Raw genomic sequence first — 22,758 nt, forward strand, 5'->3', positions numbered from 1 at the left:
GAAAAGGAAATAAAGATAACAGCTTTCCAAGTTCTTTTTATGATTTTTTTTTTTTTTTTAATTGAATGCTGCCTCCTTTCAGGTTCTTTCATGCAAGGAAGGAAGGAAAATGTAGTGCCCAAGATCCTTCATGAAGTTAAACTGGAAAATGAGGACTCGTTTGCTCTGCCTCCTGTGTACTTCCAGTGTGAAGGAGACCTGACAGTGCACAATTCTCACTAGTGTTCCAGGTAAGGTCTCCTGAATTAAAGGAAGGCTGGTTTGGGAAATCCTTGGGATCCTAATGACAGATACAGTGTTACCATCTAGAGAGATGAGAGCACTTTCCTCAGTGCTCACCAAACTGGTAACAGTCCTCACACTGTTTTCTGCTCTCAGATGATAAAAGCACTTGATTTGGGAACTACCATGTCAGGTCCTGTCCTTGACAGTGTTTGACCTGTGTGCAGCAGCTCAAAGCAGGATGTTCAAAGAGATGCTCATGGGGAAGATTTCTGAGACTACAGGACAGTAAAAAATGTATGTTATTGAGGGGTAGCCAAGCTGTGAGGGACTCGGGCTTGAGAGGGTGTTTGTGGCTGTTACTTGTCATACTGGTAGATCTAGCAGTAGTCAAAATCATTCAAATAATTAACATGCCATATGAGGCTAACTCTTTATTATTCGTGCATCTTTTTAATGGGGGAGGAGCGGGAGGGAAAGAGGGGGGAAGTGGAGAAATAAGTGACGCTAAGTCCTCAGGGATAAAAAAGATTTCACTGAAATGTTTCTTGTCTGACTTTTCAGTACACCATTAACTAAAATTTTTTTTAAAAGTTTTATACACAAGAGCAGTCAAGTTAAAACCATTTGTTTATGAAGTCTGGATGCATGAAACCATAGGGAAGCACATAGGTGTAATCACAGAATAATAAATTTCCCTTTAACCTCAGCTTTATCTTTCAATATTGTGAGGGTTTGCTCCTCCTTTTTTTATATGAAGGATGTTTAAAGAGTAGATGAATATTTCTCAGAAATTAAATGCTGTAGTAAGTTATTGCTGCTTTGTGTTTTAGTAGATACTGCAAATTTAGCTAAACAGAAAAGCCCTACATCATTTATATAGTCTTGTGGGTGGCAGAGAGCTTCCCATCAATGCTCTGCACAACTCAGAGCAGGAACTTGGCCTGATGGCGAAGTTCACAGCTCCTCTAGGTTAAAAAAAAAAAAAAAAGCAAGATTAAATACAACCTAATCACTCCTTTTTAAAGTTGTAAGTTGTTCTGGTAGTCTAAGGGCTGTGGGTTTGGGGGGGACCCTGCTGGCATCACCATCTTCTAGTGCCAGCTAGAATGCTGGGTACCAGTGTGTATTTGTGTCCTGAATCACATCTCAGGTCAGTCAAATCATCTTTTCTTGACATTTCTTTTTTTTTTTTTCCCCTGAAGCTTTCAGCGTTCGTGAAATACCAGTAATACAAAATCAAGCCAACAGAGTCAATAAATCACTTTTAATCAAGTGCAGCCTGTTTGATCACTTAATTGACATGTACCTGCTGTAGGACTTTAATCTTATTTTTGGCAGCCTCCTCTCTGCTCGGCTGGGACTTGACCTGGGGGAGCTATTTCTGTCTCTGTTTCCTACCCCTCACTGCCTGTGTACAGCCTGTACCCCGCACTGTGTGTGTGTACAGCCTGTACCCTGTGTTCATATTTGTGTACAGCCTGTACCCCGCACTCTGTGTACATATTTGTACATATTTGTGTACAGCCCGTACCCCGCACTGTGTACACGTTTGTGTGTATTTGTGTATATTTATTTGTGTGGCTGTTTGTGCACAGCCCCTCCCGGCACTGGCCGCTCTCTGCCCGTTCCGGGCTCCCCTCACGGCCCCGGCCCCGCCCCGCCCGGGGCTCGCGCGCCGGGCGCGCTCCCGCTCCGTGCCGCGCGCGCGTCTCGCGGTGCGTGGTAGGAGCGCGCGCCGTGCGCCTGCGCGCGGGCGGGGCGGGCGGTCGCCGGGCGGGCCAATGAGCGGGCGCGGCGCGCGGCGGGGGCGGGGCCCGTCCCTCGGTGTTTGGATTCGAACGCGCGGGGCGGCGGCGCAGGCGCGGTGCGCGGAGCGCGGCGCTGCCCCCCAGCGGCGGGGCGCGGCATGGCGGGCGAGGACGCGGCCGGGGCCGAGCCGGGTCCCGCGGGGGGCGCGGCCGCCGCCCCGTCCCCGCCGGGCGAGGACGGCGAGACCCGGCAGCGCTACGAGGAGCTCTGCAGGAGCCTCAACATGGACGAGCGCGCCCGCGCCGAGGCCTGGCTGAGCTACCAGAGCATGAGGCGCAACTACACCCTGGAGGTGAGGGAGGGGTGACGGGGCCGCGGCCGGCCCGGGGGCAGCGCGGCGGGACGCGCGGGTGAAGTGCGGAGGGAAGGGACGGCGGTGGAGGCGCGGCGGCCTCTCCCTCGCACCGCCCGGGCGGCCGGCAGTAACCATCGCAGTTGGGAGTCATAGCGGCGGAAAGGTGTTAAAAATGGAAGAGCCCCCGTCGCTGTGGTCCTTCGGCTCCCCGCAGTCCGGCCGAGGAGCGGCGCAGTGGCCTCGGCCGGCGCGGGGCCCGCGGAGATGCCCAGCGCAGGTGCGATCACGTTCGTCAGTCATTTCGGGGGGGGGCTTGCGCGGCCGCGACACGGCCCGGGCTGGGGGGTAAATGGTGAAGGGTAAAAGGTAAAGGGTTGGTCGCGTCGTTCTTGAAAACAGGAACACGCGGTGACGCGCCCGGCAGCTTCGGAAGCGCCTTTTATCGGTGCCTTCCTATAGCAAAGGTGGCGCTTGTGATAACCCCCGGCAGTTCGCGGGAGCCCCCGGCGCTGCCCTGCCGGTGACCGGGCGGCTCTCGGGGCAGAGCTGCGGCGGCTCCGCGCCGGGCTCGGTGCTGCGGGGCCGGGGCCGCCCGTGCGGGAAGGAGGAGCGGCTCCGGCCGCGCCGCTGTCACATCGCGGACGGGCGGCGGTGCTCGGGAACGAGCCTTGCCTTGCCCCCGACGGTGTGCGCTCACCCGGGCCCGTGGCATCACGGAGCCCGACAGAGCCAAAAACCACAGCATCGAATTCAGTTTGGCCCTTGTTTTACCCGTTCTTTTTTCCGCTTAGGTGTTACTCTTTGACCAAAGACGGAGAATAAAATTTCAAGTGCTCATTAGAATTAATTTCTGTCTTTAGGTACCAGATTGAATAATTGTTCTGCTGTGTAATACAGAGCAAAATGGAAGCAATGTTTTTCTTTTCCTGCTGTCTGTTCAGGGCAGAAAAATGTTTTGGTTGCAAGAACTGTAGCCGTTTCTTTTCTTTTTTTTTTTTTTTTTTTCCTTTTTCTTTTAAATCCAAGCAGTACAAAATGTTGTAGAAGAACAACATTAAAAATGTATTTTCATATACTCAAAATATATTGCATATTTTGAGTCAAATTTGAAATTTATAATGGCAACTAGTAAGTTTAGTTTTGATGCAGTTCAGTGTTCAGTGTCTATTTACCACCTGTTTTGTTGCAGTTAAAAACCCAAAGCACAACAGAAGTTTGAAACAGCAAATCAACTTTCTCACTGGTTGAACTTCATCTGTTTGGGACACAGTGCTTTTCCCCAGTGTTGGGGTAGCTGAAAAGCATGTTTTTGTTTCCAGTGCAGTTTTTTAGATGCCTGATGTTTTGATTCACAGGGAAATGACATGCATTGGCTGGCTTGTGCCTTGTATGTGGCTTGCAGGAAAGCAATTCCAACTGTGAGCAGGGGAACAGCAGAAGGAAATTATGTATCCTTAACCAGAATCCTGCGCTGTTCAGACCAAAGGTAACTTTTGTTCTTGCTGAGTTTTAGATACTTATAAAATCTCAAAGAGTGCTTATCAACTTGTGAAATTGGAAATAGAGAATAAAAGCTAAATGTGTTTCTCGTTTCCTGTTTTTGAAGATAGACTTTGTATCCCCAGAATGTTTGTGTTATAGCTCACTGCCAGAGAAGTAGGGCAGTTCCTTTGGCTCAGTACTATGTTCATAAAAACACTGGTTTTCAAAAAAAGAAATTGATTTCCTTCACTCAGAGGAGTATGAAGCCAGTCACTGAAGAACAGTCAGTTTTGGGAGTGTGCAAATTGTGAACTTTTCACATGAGAAACCATTTGTAGTTCACTGTGAAAATGTTCACAAGCTTTATCTCTGTTTTTGCATAAGAAGACTTCACTTTTCACATGGTTTTGGTAAAGTCACTAAATGACGTCAGAATCTGAAAAACAATTTTGTGTCAAATGTTTATGTCCATAAAGTAATAAATAAAAGCTTCTGAAATAATTGACTTTATTAGAAATCTCCTTGTTTTCTAAAAATTCCATAGATTCTCACAAAAAAAAAAAAAGAAAGAATGTTCTTATGTACTTCTTATCCCATTTCCTCTACTGTTGAAGCATTGCTGTTGATTTAAACAATGCAAAAGCTTTCCTCTATAAGCTTTTGTTTTCCAAATCAGAAATTCAGAGAACTGAATGTTGATAAATTGGTTCTGTGATCTGGGCTATCAAGACTAATAAGACTGAAAAAAAAGATGTAGATAAAGAAGCTGTAAAGGAATTAAAGCCAAATTTGCAAAGTGCAATTTACTAAAACTTAGAGGTTTTTCATACTTTGTAGAATATTCTTAGCATTGTAGATCTCACAGGTTGTTTTATTTAAATTAATAAGTTATTCAGAAAAACGAGGCAAATCTGATTTCAGATTAATCTAACTGTTGGAGTTGATTTTGTCTTTGTGAGAAGATGCCAGACCTGTGAGTACATAGTTAATGTGGTTATCAGCCGAGGATCTAAAAATATTTCACGAGCTGTCTGAGCTCATCCATGTTTATGGGTGAAGGACTGGCTCTGAGTTCATTGTCCTGTTTGCAGTGCTACCATTTCATCAGTAGTTTGGGCAGTAGAAATTGCACTTTTGTTGAAAATGTAGAGTTTATTTCTGCATGAAAAACTAACCCATTTTGTATTTGCAGCTTGATTGAGTTTTTTAACAAGATGAAGAAGTGGGAAGACATGGCAAATCTACCATCCCAGTTCAGAGAGCGAACTGAGAGATTAGAGAGGAACTTTACTGTTTCTGCAGTCATTTTTAAGAAGTATGAGCCCATTTTTCAGGACATTTTCAGGTATCCTCAAGAAGATCAACCTCGTCAACAGAGAGGAAGGAAACAGAGGTGTGTTTCTGGTATTTCCAGACTGATTTTAGAGCATTACTTTAGTGAAAATATAATGAAGTTGCTTGGTTGTTTTAGTTGTATTTTGACTGTATTTTTATAGTTGTTTATAATATCAGAGTTGGTTTGTCCTTGCTTGCAGTAAATTTTTAATCTCTCTTTCAGTTTAAAATCTGTCAGGGGCAGGAAATCCCAAAACTGCTGAGTTTGTGATGATTTGGGGGATAGGGGAGAGGTTTCAATCAGCCTGTAGGCAGGGGAAGCACTAGTGTTGTAAAGATGGGGAAAGACAGGAATAATCTGATCCTTTTATGATCTGCATGGCTTTAATAACTCATAGTACTGCTCAGTCTGTTTCACTGCCCAGTAACTCCCATGGATTTCTTCATAACTGCAGATCTTGTGGATATTTTACTTTATAGTAGAAGCTTTGTTTCTTTGTTACTGTTTGTATTTGGAGTGCTGTGGAATTGAACTTGTAGGCTGAAACTGAGGTTCCAGTTGTGCCTACACTAAACCTCTTCTAGGTTTTGTGCATCCTTCTGTATTTCCTTTAGCCAGGGTTTTGTGGGAAGGATGTAAGATTTTGGCCACACTGTAGTAAAGCTTAGCTTTCTCTTTGAATTAGAGACTCTTGTATGATGTTTTATCAATTTTGATTCATTGAGCTTTTTGTCTTCTTGCTGTATTATCCTCCAAAAGACGACAACCATGTACTGTGACTGAAGTTTTCCAGTTTTGTTGGGTCCTGTTCGTTCATGCAAAAGGTAAGGGATCTGAAGGGAATTAAATACAGCAGACATATTTTTATTAGTCATTATTTTATATCAGTCCTTAAAACACCCAATAGGTGCAGTGTAAATATAATCTTTATTGTAAGAGCAGCCTTAAAGTTTTTAAGAACAGTAGAGAATTTCAGACGTTTTTCTTGATAGCGACTGTTCAGAGAAAAAGGAAGGAGCAGGGTTAAAGCTTCTTTTTAGGCTTCAGTTGTTCAGTCACAGGATGTATAGTCTAAAATCTTTCCTCATCAAATCTGTGTCTTAAAGAGTTTCCACATCCCTAGGCCTTGTTTCAGGTCTTGCTTTGGTGAGTGTTCACTGTGAGTGATGTATAGTAAGGTAGTGCTTTGGAGAAAGAAAAGACAGGATTGATATTCCACGTGGAAAGAGCATCATTGTAGGTTCAGATCCACTGATAATGTCCAGTAACTTGGTTTTTCTTTCACAATACAATACCTATCGGAGGAAAACCAATATTTTAATTTCTTCAAGGAAAGGGATAAAAGGAATTTTTTTTTTTTTTTTTAATTTGGGAATGTGTGGTAGGATGTGTTTTTTTCAAATTTAAAAGTGAATCAGTGTTGATATTCCTACAGTGTGCTATGATTTCTTTAACTGGATGATTTTGAGGCTAGGACAGAGTAGGCTGTGGCAATATTGAATGTCCTGGCACTAATTTTGTTCAGCACAGAACTTTGTTTACCCAGCCTTTCTTTCTACACTGTACCACACTGCACAGGGTTCCTGGCAGCAGTGCTGGACCCTCAGCACCACATCCCTGCAGAAAAGTCAGGAAGGGTGTGCTGGGGCACAAGGGCTGTTCTTGAGCACGCCACCCTGTGAAGAAGATGCCTTTTTGTAAGGCTGCAAATTCCACCTTATTGAGCAAGAGAAGTCTTTCCTAAACAAGTATGGTGCTTGCAGCCTGAAATGCAGCATGATTTCAGCCACTGATCCCAGAGCTGACTTAGTACTGTACTTACTTCCAGTCAGTCAGGATTTCACTTCCTTAGCACAGGTAGGCAGCTGAGTGAGTAGGTCAGTCTGGAAAATCACAGGTTTTTCTTTTCCCTTCTGTAAAGTCCTCAGTTCTGTGGGAAGATTGGATGGTTGACAAGGTGCAGAGGGACTTCATGGTTCTTCCTGTTGCTAAGTTAGTGACTGATATATTTGAGTAACTGAATCATCCATTGACTACACGTTCATTACAAGCAGTTTCGGATATGGGAACTAACCCTATGGAGAATACCATGTTGATAACACATCCAATTGAATTTTACAAGGAAAAGAAAAAATTACAGTGCATAAAAGCTGTAAAGTTACTAAATGATTATTAAAGTGTGGCAGCACTTCAGAAATGGAATCTGAGTGTTGACTATTAAGGCATTGGGTGTTGGTGTGAGGTTTTGTGCTGTGTGGTTTGGGGGTGGGCAGTAAATCCTTATCACAGCAACCATGCAGCAGTGGCAGGCCCAGGCTTGTCTGCTCCTGCAGCCCATTGCCTTCAGTTCATGCACTGCACTGAGGGAGCCCCTTGTTCAGTGGGACTGCACTTCAGCAAACGGTTTGTAAGAATGCTCTTCAAACTCTTTCATTTCTTTCTTTAAAACTCATGGGGGAAAAAAATCTCAGTTTTTTTATTATTTAGTATGAGGCTGTGAAAGGGAGCCTTGTTTGAAATGCCAGCAACAAAAAATTACTATGGAACTACTGGTACTGTGAAATTATATTTATTTTTGTGCTGACAGTAAGGATTGCCATGGTAGTTGTCATGGTTGTGGAATTGATCCTGTGTTATGACAGTTAGTTTGAGAATTTTATTGATTAAAGGTTTGCTAGTAGTATTCAGGATTTTCACTGCTTTGCTGTGAACTATTAATGATTTGGAAATAACTGAAAAGTGGGTAAAGTTAATTAAAATTTCATCTAGGGTTAATTATTTTAAATAGTTTAAATTATCTGCATTTAAATAATTTTTCTTCTAACAAACATGGAACCAAAAACATAAATTTCAACAAGCTGGTATGTTAGTGGTAAAAAAATAACAGCATAATTGAGAAAAAGTCCGTAATCATATATCCATTTCAATGTATTCTAAGTGAGTTTATTACTATATGGTAGGTTTCTTCAAGAATTTAAACCTGTTCATGCTGTGCATGAAAAGTAACAGAATTGTGATTTATATTGATTAATTGTATAATTTATTTTACTAAACTGTTTTAGCTATGGCCACTCCTCTAGAGGAATATCAAAAACATAAATTAGTTCAGTAAAGAGTAATGTACAACTCTGATTGTAATCTTTGTGGAAGATGTTAAAAAAATGAAGAGGTTACATGGACTCTTTTCTGCAGGAAAGTGGATAGATAAAAAATACTTAATAAACCAGGTCCAGAGAGAGGCACTTTTTAGCTCTTCTGTAAAGCACAAGAGAAATTAAGTTACATTTGTTACTGTTTATAATGAGTATGCCCCAGCAAATTGTTTTGCAACAAAACAGATTGTTTAAAAAAAAAAATCTGACTTTGAATTAAGTACGGGTTTGTTCTGGGAGTGAGGGGCAGGGGCTGAAGGAGGGGCAGTTTCTAGGCTGTCTGAAAACCTGGGTCTAGCCTTGCCAAAGTTGAGGTTATCTGCAGCTGTTTACAGCAGTGCAAAGCTGGGGAAAAGGGGAAAAGTTGAGTCTCAGGACCCATTCTACCCCTCCTTGGCCTTCAGAGCAGAATTTGCTTGGGGCAGGTGCACTGGGAATCCAGTGAAGGATGTGGCTGTGCCAGGCAGTGGGGCTGGTGCTGCCAGAGTTACAGAAGCATGATTTTCTTCCTTGAGGCAGCTTGCATTATACAGTTTGTGCTGCTTCAAGTTATTTATGCACTGCTTAATGAGATTACTGTGAACGAGGGAGCAGCAACAGCTTATTTATCAACATTTTGGTAAGGTGTGATTTCAAAACAGCACAATACATTTGGGTTCCTTCACAATTCTTGTTTCTGAAAAGCTGTTTTACTTTTATATTATTTATATGTTATTGTGAGTCTGCTTTACTGCCTGTGTTGCTATCCAGATACTTACAGTCACCAAACTCTGTGTTTCCAAGATTCTACTACTGATTGTAATACAAACATCAATAGTCTCTTGGCAAAAAAAAGTCTTAAATTCTTGCTAATTTTATGTCTTATGTCTTTCTAATATTGCAGGAAATTTTCCTATGATCAGTGATGATTTGGTCAATTCCTACCATCTCTTGCTATGTGCTTTGGATCTCGTGTATGGAAATGCTCTGCAGTGTCCTAACCGTAAAGAACTCCTGAATCCTAATTTTAAGGGTATGTTAAAAAAAAGAAGGTGATTTGTAATACATGAGAACTAATATTTTCTGTATCTGGCTACACAGTTCCATTCTTGTTAATGTAGTATGTAATAACAGATTAGTGAATTTTGTCAATAATTCATTAGGTCAAGAATTTGATGTACTGTGGAAATACCCTTGAAGGATGTTCCAGAGTAATAGTTTGAGTTAATGAGGGCTTAATGTCAGTGGAAAAGTGCATAAAGGCACAGCCATCACTGGACACAGTGAGACTAGAATGTTCTGTGGTGCAGCAGTTCAGAAAGACCCAGGGCTCAGATAGGAGATTTGTTTCTCTCTCATTTCTGGATTGCTGCTGTTGACTTTCTGAAGAGAATGGAAGTGTAGTTTGACTTGATAACCTCAAATTCAAATGAATGGTGCCTTTGAATTTCTGATGTAACTCTTCCTGGGCTTGCATTTCATTTTCAGTGCTGCACAGGATTGTCCCTCACTTGTAGTGCTTCGGATGTGACCTGGGACTGTTATCTCAAATAAATATTGTACTTCACCAGTGTTTGATTTTTTTCCCTATTAGAATTGATATATGTAATTTTTATCACTCAGTAACTAATGTTTTTAAATCTCTAACTCAAAATTTGCTTTGATAACATTACCCAGTTGAGTGGGCATTATGTAATTAGTAGTTCTTTAAAGAGAACTAATTAGTTTGCTTTTTTTTTAATTTCATACTACCTTGACTAGACAGCATAGAATTTAAGTTTAATAAGAAAGTAGGATAATGGATTTGCAAAATAAATTACACAATATTTTGAATTGTAGGTCTACCTGAAGACTTCCATAGTAAGGATTATAAAGTATCATCTGATCCTCCCTGCATCATTGAAAAACTGTGTTCTTTACATTATGGATTAGTTTTAGAAGCAAAAGGTATAAAGGAACATTTTTGGAAGCCATATATTCGGAAGCTTTTTGACAAAAAGGTTGGTCAGTAAATTTATATTGTAGAAGAATCTCTCCTTACTTGTTACCTTCAAAACCTTTGTAAGAAATGAAATGCCCATCCTTTGTTCTTAAATGTCTTACAGCTTTTAAAAGGAAAAGATGAAAATCTGACGGGATTTCTAGATCCGGGGAACTTTGGAGATAGCGTGTAAGTCCCTGTCTGTGGTTTGGATTGCAGGAGTGTCCCTGTGCTGCGCTTGTTACCTGAGCACTGGTAGCAGCCATGCCTTGTGTGTTCAGAATGGCCATCCAGCACTGCCTTCCTGTTCTGGCAGTCCTGCGCTGAGGCCTGCTTGGAAGAGGAACGGTGCTTCAGGATGGTGTTACCTGATGTCTGCTTTTATTCTTACGTTTCTCTTTCCTGGATTTTTTCTATGTAACTCAAGAGTTATTATGAAAAAGCTGTGGGAGCACATTTAGTAGGAAGTGGGAGGGGAAAAATGGGTTTGGTGGTGTTTAGAGATGTTTATGGGTATAAATACTCATAATGATATAAAAATTATATAAATTATATAAATGGCTTTGATATAAAAATGGTGCAGTGTAGTTTATAATATGATGCTGTGTAAATTTTGAGGAGTTTTCAGAAAATAGGAGTTCTCAGTGTTCTACTCAGTTCTTCCTTCAGCTGGATAAATGGCAGGGCATCAGACACATAGGGAAAATAATGTCCTTGCCTCTGTCGTGTATAACGTACTGTAAGATCTTAAAGGAGCTTCAGTGAAGGTCAAAAGAAATTTGAAGCAGACTTCCTCCAGGCCAGAACTGTGTTGAGTGTGTGAACAGATGAACAATTCAGTCTAAATAAAGGGTGTTTGTCTGCCTTTCCTTTCTGCTGCAGCAAAGCCATCAACAAGGCCTATGAGGAGTATGTTCTGTCAGTGGGAAATCTCGATGAGCGAATATTCCTTGGCGAGGATGCGGATGAAGAAATTGGAACTCTCACGAGGTGCCTAAACACACCTTCAGGACTGGAAACAGCTGAAAGGGTACAAGTGAAGCATAATTTGCAGCAGCATTTTGACAGGGTGAGTATGGCATGGTCTGTGTTGCTGTTTTTATATGCCACCCTCCCTGGCTGCCTATGGAAACAGAAATGAAAGATACCTTGGAGTGTGGTGAGAAAATGGGCGGAGTATTGGGAGCTGGACTTCATGGTGAAGAATGTAATGGTATTTATTAAAAGAAGTTACTGTGTGGTTAGGTAATTAGAAGATGCATTGATTTTGCTGTGTTCTAATTGAAGGGATATCCTTGATGTTACATTATTTTAATGTGATGGCTTGATCTGATGCAAATAAACTAAAATGATCAGAAGGACTTCTCATGTTAAAGGTTAAACTTGCTGAAAGGAAGCCCTGGCTCAGTACACTTTTGCTATGAGCTACAGCTACCTTTGTTACTTGGGCTAGGAAGAGATACTGGAATTTAGGGGGGGATTTTTGAGATTGGTCTAATTGTTTCACACTCAGTTCCAGCATCTGCATTTCAGCATAGATCACATCCCCTCTGTTTACAGAACTGTTTGATACAAACATCTGAATGCCACAGACAAATTCTTCATTACTCTTACCTGAGTCATGGTCTGGTTTGGGCTGTTTGATTAGGAGCTATTTTTTTCCATAACACAGAGTAAGAATTCTGCAAATTGATGTTTCTAGGTTATGACCTTTATCAAAGTTCATAACAGAGTCCATATGTATATGTGGTTATTTTTTTATTTTCAGTCCAAATCACTCAGGATCACAACCCCCCTTACTGGCCGCAAGTATATTAAAGAGAGCAACCCATACGTGACACCTGTTTCCATAGCAACCTACAGCCTGAGCCGCCTGCACACGATGCTGGCAGGGCTGAAAAATGCCCCCAGTGAAAATCTGGAGCAAATACTCAGGTAAATTTGGTGCTTAGCCAAATAAACCTATTTTCTATTCTAGTTTTAATAGCAAACGTTAATGCTGAACAGTGTAAATTAAAAGGTGAGCCAGTCCTTTATTACTGGAGTAAAATGGAATCCAGAGAGACATTTATGATTGGAGGACTGTTCTCTTTATTTAGATTCATCTGTCCTTAGAGATTGATGAACATCCACCATTTAAAACCCAGCAGTTCTGGGATTCTCTAACCACAAGTTGCCAGTATAAAATTTTCAAGACTTTTCTTCCTGTTTAACAAATGCTTAAGGCACTGCTTAAGAAATCACTCCATACTGTAGGAAATGCAAAACAAACTTTATTCTCCACGTGGATAAACTGTTTTGCAGTTAGACACTTTTGGGTCTGTTTGTATTGCTGTGCAATATATTTCCAATTTTTATGCTTTCAGCATATAAAAAAATAGGGTAGTTTTGGTCTTAGTAGGAATAGTCTATTGAAAATACTTAGTTTGTTTTTTTTTTTTTCAGGTCATGCTCCAGAGATCCTTCTCAATCCATTGCAAACAGAGTTAAAGAAATGCATGATGTGTACTGTCAGAGCACTCAGTCTGAAGGAGAATTCAGTAATTTTTCCAAAGGTGGGAAACATTTTACTTACCCATAAAATGCCTATAAACACATCCATCTCTTGTAACTAAGTTTTACATACAGGCTATGCTTTAGCACAAGTGTCTTTTCTACTTCTCTTGCCTTTTCCTGTGTTCTTAAGACATAGCAAATTTCAGTGCTGTGTAAAATTTTATAATGAGCCTTAGCTTGAATCAGTGGAATTTGATCATACTTTCAGCACTAAAGAAGTGAAATGAGAAGGACTTTTAAGTGTACCAGTTTTTCTCTCAAGTATAAGATTATTAGTGATGGCATGGATTTCTGTGCTGATAAGGAAAATATGAGTAACTATAGTCTTTAAAAAGCCAACACCAACTTTGGCTTATATATGAGGATGGATTAGTACAGGTATTAAAATCCTGCCAGTATAAACACAAAAGCATGATTTGCAAAGTTGTCTTGATATCTGAGGTGCCTGAAGATAGATTGAATATAAGGAAGATGCTCTTGATCTTAATAAGATTCTTAATAAGGCCTTCCTTTGTTCTTGTCAGCTTAGTTGCTTCACTGCTTTTTGTTGCACAGTGCAAGGTGGATCCCTACAGGTGCATTTTCTGAATTTGCATTGTGTTTATTATAGCAACATTAAGGAATGTTCTTATACATGGTAATGTAATACTGATACCCGAAATCTGGGTTCAACAGCAAGTTACTCTGCTCTGCATTCATAAGTCAGTGCAGTGTAGGAGAAGGATTCCTACATTAACTTGAAATTATCTGGTTTAGTGCTGAAAGTATTATACCCACAGTAGTACAGAAATCCACACAAGCTACTCTTGCGTTTCTGTATCTGAAGATGAAGAATATAATACTTTTTTATTGCATTTTACATTATTGCTTCTATTTAAACTTCCTGCAGATGTTGCTAGTAAACATTTTCGTCGTGCTGAGATGCTCTACTACAAGGTCTTGGAGTCAGTCATTGAGCAAGAGAGGAAGAGACTGGGAGACACTGACTTATCTGTAAGGAAAACTAATCAAATGGTTCCTCACTTTTAAAGTTGGACCTGCAAAAAAAGAACACAGATATAGAGCAGAATTGTCAGCTATATAAAATGAGGGTAAATCTCTGAGAAGAACCCTGTAAGTACACCTGAATGGAAGAAAAAAGGTTCAAGAAATTGTGTTTGCAAACACAAAGATAGATTAAATTTTTAATGGCTCATTAATTTTTAATGAGCCATTTTAAAGATGGCTAATTTGAACTGAGTTCTGTCCCTTAAAAAATAGCTTCACTTTTTATAAGCTTGAGAATCTTGCTGTTGAGACAATAGAAAGTGTTTTATTGTTCTATAATTACACTGTAAAATAAACTTTAAAATTTGCAACTCTTGCAGGCAATACTGGAGCAAGATGTGTTTCACAGGTCTCTGCTGGCATGTTGCCTGGAGATTGTTACCTTTACATACAACCCACCTGGAAACTTCCCATTCATCACTGAAATATTTGACATTCCAGTGTATCACTTTTACAAGGTAATGTGTATGATAGCTAGAAATGCTTACAAAGTCATGAGTGCTCATTGACCTGTATGACAACCTAGGACTGAGTCATAGTAATGCAGCCTTCATATTTCTAATAGTTTCTTCTTCCTTGAAAATCAAGTATTGGAATTAAAGCTTTGTTTAAGACTGGATCTATGAAACAAGTACATTATGTTGATGCTAATTATCCACTGCACAGGTCATTGAGGTTTTCATTAGAGCAGAGGACGGCCTTTGTCGGGAAGTGGTGAAACACCTGAACCACATTGAAGAGCAGATCCTGGAAAGTATGGCATGGAAACGGGAATCCGTACTGTGGGACAGGATCAGAGAGAATGAAAACAAAGTTCCTGCTTGTGAAGAGGTGAGCACATCTTTCTGTGTGTTACATAGCTTTCATAATCAAACAGGATGGCAGAGAGAGGACTTTGTACCCTGAAGGAGAGGCCTTACATGTCCCAGTAGCAGTTCCGCCATCCCAGCCTATGAGTGCAGGGAAAGCAGCAAGTGCAATGTGCTCTGGCCTGGTCAGGGACATCTCTGTGGAGACATCTGCAACAGAGATGATTCTCACCCAGTACTTTATCCAGTATTTTATTGGTGTAGCAGAACAGTGAAGAAAATGGTCAAGCAGGGAAGGTTTGGACCAGTAACTCTTGGAAATATTTTTAGACAAGAAACGTGGTAAAAAGTACACACAGTAGCCACAGAAACACACTGTAATAGTCTATCTTCCAGAGCAGCACCATCACTAGTCACTACTAGTTTGTTTGTGACTACTAGTCACAACTGGTTTTGTCACTTTTCATGTTATTTTTCCACAAAGTTTTGCTGTTCAAAATTTGTAGTGCAGTAGCTTTTAAAAATTTGCTATGTAGTTAATGTGTGGTACAGACACTCTAATAAAAGGATAAATATTTTAGGTAATGCCACCTCAGTACTTTGAGAGATCTGCTGGGAGCAGTGTTGTAGGTTCACCATTGACACCACGGCGAATAAATGAGGTTCGTGCTGAAAGTGGAGGACTGGGAAAAGGTGAGATTTTTTTAAAGCAGAACATGCTATACATTGCTTACTTGGATTAAATTATGCATGGGAGAAAGCTGCTTTAATTCCAGTGTACTTAGCTCCAAACAGTTGGTAAAGGGTATTTTTATTGCAGCTCACAGAGTTGCATCAGAGGTCTAAGACTGATGGATTCATCATATCACTATGAATAATACTGCTTTGCTAGGGTGTTCTCAGGTGATGGATATGAACAGCATGTGTATATGTGTGTTAAACTGTATTTATACATGCACACACACAAAGCTTACACTCTAATTGGTTTGCTTTATTGTTACACTAGAAAAGAAACCCCACTATATATTATGACATCTCAAACGTTTTCCACTAGAAAAAATGAAATATAATGTATGAATTTAGGAAAATATTAAATACAGCATTATTGAAGATTAAATCATCTGTAAAAGCAATCTGTATTTTAAATTTTTTTTTCCTGAAGAGCTGTGCATGACATATTTTGGTTTGCATTAGATTTCCACCACCTTGTAAAACAAGGGATTATAAAACAAGAGTTAAGTATTTATCTGTGTGTGTGTTTTTCCTCCCCAGGCCTCTCCTCCCCTCCAGCCACCCTGTATGACAGGTACAGCTCTCCCACAGCCAACCCCACGCGGCGGCGCCTGTTTGCTGACAATGACAGTGCCCCCGAGGGTGGCACGGCCGTCAGGGTGCCCCCACAGCCCGTGGTGAGCACGGTGCCTGTGCAGAACATGAGCCCCGAGGCCGTGTCCGTGACCCCGGTGCCTGGCCAGACCCTGGTGACGGTGGCAACGGCCACTGTGACAGCCAACAACGGGCAGACGGTGACAATACCTGTGCAAGGTGAGGGAAAAGCTGCTGCACACACTTCAGGCTTGTTCCCGTCAGGGTATTAGAACACAGCCAGGGAGAATTGCATTAGTATGAAAACCTTACTTCAACTTCATTATCTTCTCATCTCATGATGAGGTTTCCAAAGTATTTTGATTAAACAATTTCATGCATAATATACTAAATGTCTGGTTATTAGTAGCTAATAAAAGAAGTACTGAATTATTTTTAAAAACTCAAAACTACCCCCCACTCTGCACACACACATCCCCCACACAGCTTGCTCTTATTTCAGGCTCTTTTTGTTACATTACAGGTATTGCCAATGAAAATGGAGGAATAACTTTCTTCCCAGTCCAAGTGAATGTAGGTACGCAGCCCCAGGCTGTGTCTGGGCCCATGCAGCCTCTGAGTGCCCAGACTCTGGCTGGCACCCTGAACCCTCAGATGGCTGGGGCAGCACTGCAGTTGCCAGGCCAGTTAACAGTGCAGCAGATCTCCCCTGGAGAGCAGAGACAGACCCAGCACTTCAGTGCCACAGCAGTCAAGCCTCGCAAGATGGGCTCACTTGCACTCTTCTTCAGAAAGGTACTTTTTGATCTAAGTTTGCTTTGCTTAGCTCTTATTTTGGTAAACTCGCAGTAATTTTAAACATACACACTTACTGGTTGTAATAATGAGGGCATATTACCTTTAATTTATACCTTAATTATTCATACACACCTGAAGAGTAGTTTTCTCCTGCAGACCAGCAAAGGAGTGTGCTGGCACATCAGGATGTAGAAATAGATTCTGTACTTGGCCAGCATGTTCTTAAAGGTGTTCCTTTTCTTAAAGGCTCTTCCAAAGAAAGAAGTTAACTTTTGAGACTTTCTAGTTTATTCAATACAGGGGTTGCTGTAGGCAATGCAATGCCCTTTCTGTGCTCAGGACAGCTTAAAATTTAAGCTTCAAACAGATATTTTCTTAGCACTGACACCAGTACTGAGAATGTCTGTGCCTTGTAAGCAAAACAGTTAAATTTGAATTTAGTTACTCTTCTCTTGGCTTAGCATTTGTACAAGTTCTACAGGTGTGCAAGTCTGAGCTACTCTTTTGCTGGGTCAGAAGAGCAGCATTGCTGTGGCCCTGAGCACAGTGTCCAATGTCACAGGTGTATCACTTGGCCAGCGTGCGTCTGAGGGACCTCTGTGCCAAACTCGATGTGTCTGATGAGCTGCGCAAAAAGATCTGGACATGCTTTGAGTATTCCTTGGTGCACTGCCCTGAAATCATGATGGACAGACACCTGGATCAGCTGCTGATGTGTGCCATCTACGTCATGACTAAGGTAAAGAAGGAGCAAAGAAAATGGAGACAAAATCTCCTTTAATACTTAATATTCCCAATATTACTTCCTCAAAAAGCCCCAAACCAACAAACACACAGAAGCAGCCCAAGCCAAACAAACGACCCAACAACCTGCAGAAAAACTGAACCTTTTCTGTGCATCCCCCTTAGGTTACTAAGGAAGACAGATCATTCCAGAACATCATGCGCTGCTACCGGACACAGCCACAAGCCAAGAGTCACGTGAGCACAGTCACTATTTTACCTTGTGGGATCTGGTTTATTAAATGCCTTCATTCTATTTTGGGAACAGATCACTTGGCAAAGCAGCATCTAGTATTAAGGGGATACAGCCTATGAACCATTCTCAAAAGAGAGTGTTCATATCCAAAATCCTGCACTACTGAAAGCTTTTTATGCTAAACTGTACCTAGAACAGAAAATGTTCTTTATTTAAAACCAAAGGAGGCAGGGCCCATGGGCTGTTACTCCTCTTAGGAAGCTGTATTTTGCCCTGCAAGAAGCAGTTTGGTACCACAGTGAAGTTCTGGCAGCAGACATGTCAGCAGGCAGTTGTTCCCTGGCTGGGTGACTGCTCCACCGTGCCCTGCTCACGCTGCTCCCTGTCCCTGCAGGTCTATCGCAGTGTCCTCATCAAGGGCCGCTGCCGCCGCCACTCGGGCAGCAGTGACAGCAGCAGCCAGCAGAACTCACCCACAGACAGGAGCAAAGACAGGAACAAAGAAAGAAGTGAGTGATTCCAAATGCCAGGTGTTTGGGTTTAATTCCATTTCCAAAACTGTGTGCATAAACTACGAGTTGGATTTTGTGTTGTTTCATCCCAAACAGTTCCTCCTTTGGTAAACTTAGACGCAATTAAGAATACATCGATAACATATAAGAGTTGTTCTAACTCAAGGTTTTTATTGCACCCACTCTGACAGTTTCAAATCCCTCCCCATGTGCACTTACCTTGGGAATTTGCTGTGCTGGCCTGAGCTCCGAGTTCAGCTCACAGACCAAAGAACTTTGGAGTCTTTGCAGAATGAGGAGATCTGGGCTAGCCCAGGTTCACAGTTACTCTTATCACAACCACAGAGCTGCAGCAGTTTCTTTTGTAGCACTGTCTGTCTGCAGAAATAGGAACACCACCCACAGCACTGATTTCAGCATAGCTGACAGCTCTGGGGATTCTTCCCTTGATATGTGAACTGACACATTTTCCTTGAATTAACTTTCATAAAGGAAACTGAAGAGGTGATGCTGTGCATTCCTACCAGCCGTTTTCAAGGTATTTAATAGATGATGGTGGTATAAGCAGTATATTTTCTGTCAAAAGGAGTGGCAGGGAGGGAAGGCAAAAAAAAAAAAAAAAAGTATTTTGCAACTTCCCACATTAAATTAGCAGGAAGTATGGCCAAGCCAAATATTTCTTCTACTGACAGAAAAAAAACTACCATTCTTTATTTGAAATGGAGCCAGGCAGCAACAAGAAAGAGCTCCTGCTAAAAGTATAACACAAATGCTGAAAAATGGAGTTTCAGCTCTTTTATACCATCATGCAACTCAGCTCCTACAGCAAACGCCTTGCAGTTTATCCAGTAAGAAGTTAGAAATCAAGAAAGCTTTTGTGTAATGGACAACACTCAGGGATCAAAACAGGCAGAGAGCTGGTGGCAGCAGGTTCCCAGTCCCTGTTTGCCAAGGGTGGCTGGCTGTGTGCCTGCAGGGCTGGCAGTGCCCAGCCCTGAGCCCGTGGCCGTGCCCTGCAGGCAGCCGTGACTCCAGCCCGGTGATGCGCTCCAGCAGCACCCTGCCCGTGCCCCAGCCCTCCAGCGCGCCCCCCACCCCCACCCGCCTCTCCGGCCCCAACAGCGACACCGAGGAGGAGGAGCGCGGGGACCTCATCCAGTTCTACAACAACGTCTACATCGAGCAGATCAAGGACTTTGCCCTCAAGTACACTTCAAATGCAGTAAGTTACATTCTGTGCTTTTTCTTAATAAACAGAGCTTTATCTTCTGACCACACAGGGAAATTTCCTTAAATTAAAAAATACTAATCTGGCCTACACAACAACACTTGCATTTGTTGAACGTTGTATGGTATAATCTGTGTGGAAAAGCCTTGCTGCAGTGAGCCCTGAGCTCAGGCTGCAGCTGCTGAGTGTCTCTGTTCTCTCCGAGCAGACGGACTCCCCCCCGCTCTCGCCGTACCCCTTCGTGCGCCTCGGCTCCCCCCGCAGAGTGCAGCTCTCCCAGCACCACCCCCTGTACATCTCACCACACAGAAACGAGTCTGCCCTCTCTCCCCAAGAGAAAATATTCTACTACTTCAGCAGCAGCCCCTCGAAGGTGAGACTAAAGGGTTTAAATTTGATTTTTTAAATCCTTAACTCTGTTTTTTGGTTTTGGTAATGAAATTAGCAGAATGGTTTTGTTTACCTTGTCCAACACATAGATCACCTAAGGCTCATCAAACTGCCACAGCTGTAGGGCTGGATGAGCCTTTGAGCTCTGCAGGCAGACACACAACAAACTCCCTTGAGTTTAAGACTTAATCTGGTAAGGGAAAGACCAGTAGAGTGATAAAGAAAATACCTTGGCACAGTACAGATTTCCACAAAAGAGCCTGTCCAGTCCCACTGCAATGCATCTAACAACAGTTCACATCACATTGGGGCAGTCACAAAACAGTGAGAGCCAATCCTACTTTTGCTCCCCTCCTCCCTCCAGAGGCTAAAGGAAATCAACAGCATGGTTCGAACTGGAGAAACACCCACAAAGAAGAGAGGCATCCTCTTGGAAGATGGAACTGAAGCCCCAGCCAAGCGAATCTGCCAGGAGAATCACACGGCTCTGTTAAGACGGCTCCAGGACGTAGCAAATGACCGAGGGTCTCACTGAGCCTGCACAGCTCCTCCCTCCCTGACTGCGCCGAGCCTGGGCCAGGGCATGAGGGGGGACAGCTCTGGGGACAGGCAGGATCCACCTCAAACCTGCAACACAACCCCAGGCTCTGCTTAAGCTCTTCACAAGGCAAGTGACCCCTCTCCAGCCTTGCCTGGAGAACATATCCCTAACCCAGCTGTGGACCTTGCAGCAGGAATTTACAGCTTTGCTTTGCTCTAGTCAATGCTTCACCCTTGTCATCTGTGGCCAGACAGGTCCAGGTGCCTCAGCATGGAGCCCTGCACCAAGGTACCCACAGACAGTGTCAGGGCTCCTCACTAACCCCCTCACTAACTAACAGCTTAGGAGTAACATTCTCACACAGGCCAGTTCTGCTTGCAAAGGGACAAGGGGTGTGTTTTGAGCCCTGCAGGAAGCCGGATGGATGGACTCTGTCCAGATTCAGGATGTTCCACATGCCCTTGAGAAGCAGCACAGTGTTGAGCTTTAATGTGTGGCCCTTTGCTGTACCAAGGGAGGTGATCATGGTGATTGGTTTGAGCTGTGCAATGTTTGAAAGTGAACTCATGTTCCCAAGGTGCCACTTGGGATGGGGCTGTGAAGCATGTTTAAAGCAGATGAATTTTGCTGTATATTTGCAATGGCACTTTCTAAATGTGAATATTTTTTGCAAAGGCTGACTTTAGCTGTCTTTCTGTACTGAAACAATTTGACTTTTGTATTTATTTCAATCTGACATCCCATTGCTCCTCTTGCCAGCAAATGGCATTAAGAATTCATTGTAACTCAATGTATATGCAACAATGAATGCAGGAAGCCAGGAATGTTTGCTGTCTTCAAGGAATTTTATATGCTTGTTGCTTTTCTTGATGGCACTGTAGCCCTTGCTCACTAAGCAGCAGAAAGATGGTACCCATCTCCTAAAACATACACTTAGATATTTTGCTGGTGTTTAAAGGACAGGGCTTGGCAGTTCGGTTTTGTGATTTGGTTTTTGTAAAAGGTCTAAACCAGGCTGCCTGGGAGAAATCCCTCCCCTACTACCACAATCAGCAGGTGCTGCACATAAACTTACCACTTGTTGTCATTTAAAATAGGTCCAAAAACCCAGACTTGTTAGGAAAGCATCAACCCTCTCCCACAGTACAGGATGCCAGTCCTCTGCTGGGGAGGGGGTGTTCTCATGTAAAAATGTGGCACACTCAGTTTCCAGAAAGCTTTCTGAGGAAGCAAAAGCTAAAATGTTTTTTTTAGCTTTTCAGTCATCCCTCCCATCTGAAGAATAGGAAAATTTAAGACTTAACTCCACTATAAATTCAACTAAAGTAAAATAAAAACACGTTTTTCTTACCTGCATAACAAAAGCTGAAGTCCAGAAGTTGTGTAGATGTTTCTGTAAAAATATTTATGGAAGTGTCAGACAATTCTTGTTGTTACTATGTTCCATTAACTTCACTTTGTACAAAAATATTGCAATTGTATTTTTCAATAAAGACTTTATAGACTCTCAGGTTCCTGTTTGTGTGTGAAAAGCATTGTATGTGCAAAGCTAGAAAGTCTGCAGCAAGGAGTTCAGTCCCTCACTGCAATTGAAGGTTTAAAAATAAATAAATGATCACATCTTAGTCACACCACAAGGGAAAGGATTTACTCCTGCCCTGGTTTAGTCACCGTGGTTGTTCCATGCATGTCCCCTCCTGCTGTTCTGTCAGAAGGCACCAGGCAGGGCCTGGGAGTGACAGCAGTGCCAGGGAATGCCCCAGCTCCAGCTGCTGCTCCCTTGGCAGAGGAGGAGGAAGGTGGCTGCCTCACTGCACAGCACTGGAGGGCTCCAGAGCAATCTGCCCTCCCTGCAGGAGCTTTTAACACAAGATCTCACACACACAGTGACAGCAGAATTATTTCCTGTGTGCTGGGTACTCACACTCAACTGAGGGAAATGTCTAAACATTCTAAACATTCTTAAGTAGTTAAGAACAGCTTTGACCACCACTGGCTGGTGCTCTATTTGTACAGCTAGATGCACTGGTTCTTCCCTGCCTTTTTACCTAGGGGGCCTGAGACTATTTCATCAACTGCTGTTCCTGTCCCTTTCTGAAAACAAGTTGTTAAGTCACCCTCAGCTGTAACTAATAATCAAGATAGAAGTTGCAGTTTCTACTTCGAAGAAAATTCTAAAAACAAAACAAAACAAAAAAACTTTAACAGAGGTGTTCCAAAGGAAAAAAAAAAGGCATGTAAACTTAAAAAAGAAAAATCTGAAGCGGCTTCAAATAATTTCTTTCATGACTTAGAACACTTTGGGTGGAATCC

At 42.3% G+C, this 22,758-nt stretch overlaps 1 protein-coding gene across 2 annotated transcripts; it reads left to right on the top strand.

Moving 5' to 3' along the window:
* The first annotated feature begins 2,131 nt into the window (after window positions 1–2,131).
* On the top strand, window positions 2,132–21,955 carry RBL2 (RB transcriptional corepressor like 2). Of its 2 annotated transcripts, none has more exons than XM_053987278.1 (22): window positions 2,132–2,326; window positions 3,685–3,815; window positions 5,004–5,204; window positions 5,907–5,971; window positions 9,183–9,311; window positions 10,118–10,278; window positions 10,384–10,448; window positions 11,142–11,328; window positions 12,028–12,194; window positions 12,705–12,814; window positions 13,705–13,808; window positions 14,183–14,320; window positions 14,529–14,693; window positions 15,253–15,364; window positions 15,944–16,216; window positions 16,521–16,792; window positions 17,358–17,534; window positions 17,705–17,776; window positions 18,169–18,283; window positions 19,306–19,508; window positions 19,723–19,887; window positions 20,269–21,955. In XM_053987278.1, exons 1-22 carry the CDS (start codon window positions 2,132–2,134, stop codon window positions 20,437–20,439), a joined length of 3,378 nt encoding a protein of 1,125 aa, XP_053843253.1. In that variant the 3' UTR covers window positions 20,440–21,955. The 2 variants fall into 2 exon arrangements, with proteins under 2 accessions (XP_053843253.1, XP_053843254.1); XM_053987279.1 differs by lacking the exon at window positions 2,132–2,326 and adding an exon at window positions 2,399–2,606.
* The last annotated feature ends 803 nt before the right edge of the window (window positions 21,956–22,758 follow it).

Source organism: Vidua macroura, chromosome 11 (assembly GCF_024509145.1).
Source record: "Vidua macroura isolate BioBank_ID:100142 chromosome 11, ASM2450914v1, whole genome shotgun sequence".
Lineage (NCBI taxonomy): Eukaryota > Metazoa > Chordata > Aves > Passeriformes > Viduidae > Vidua > Vidua macroura.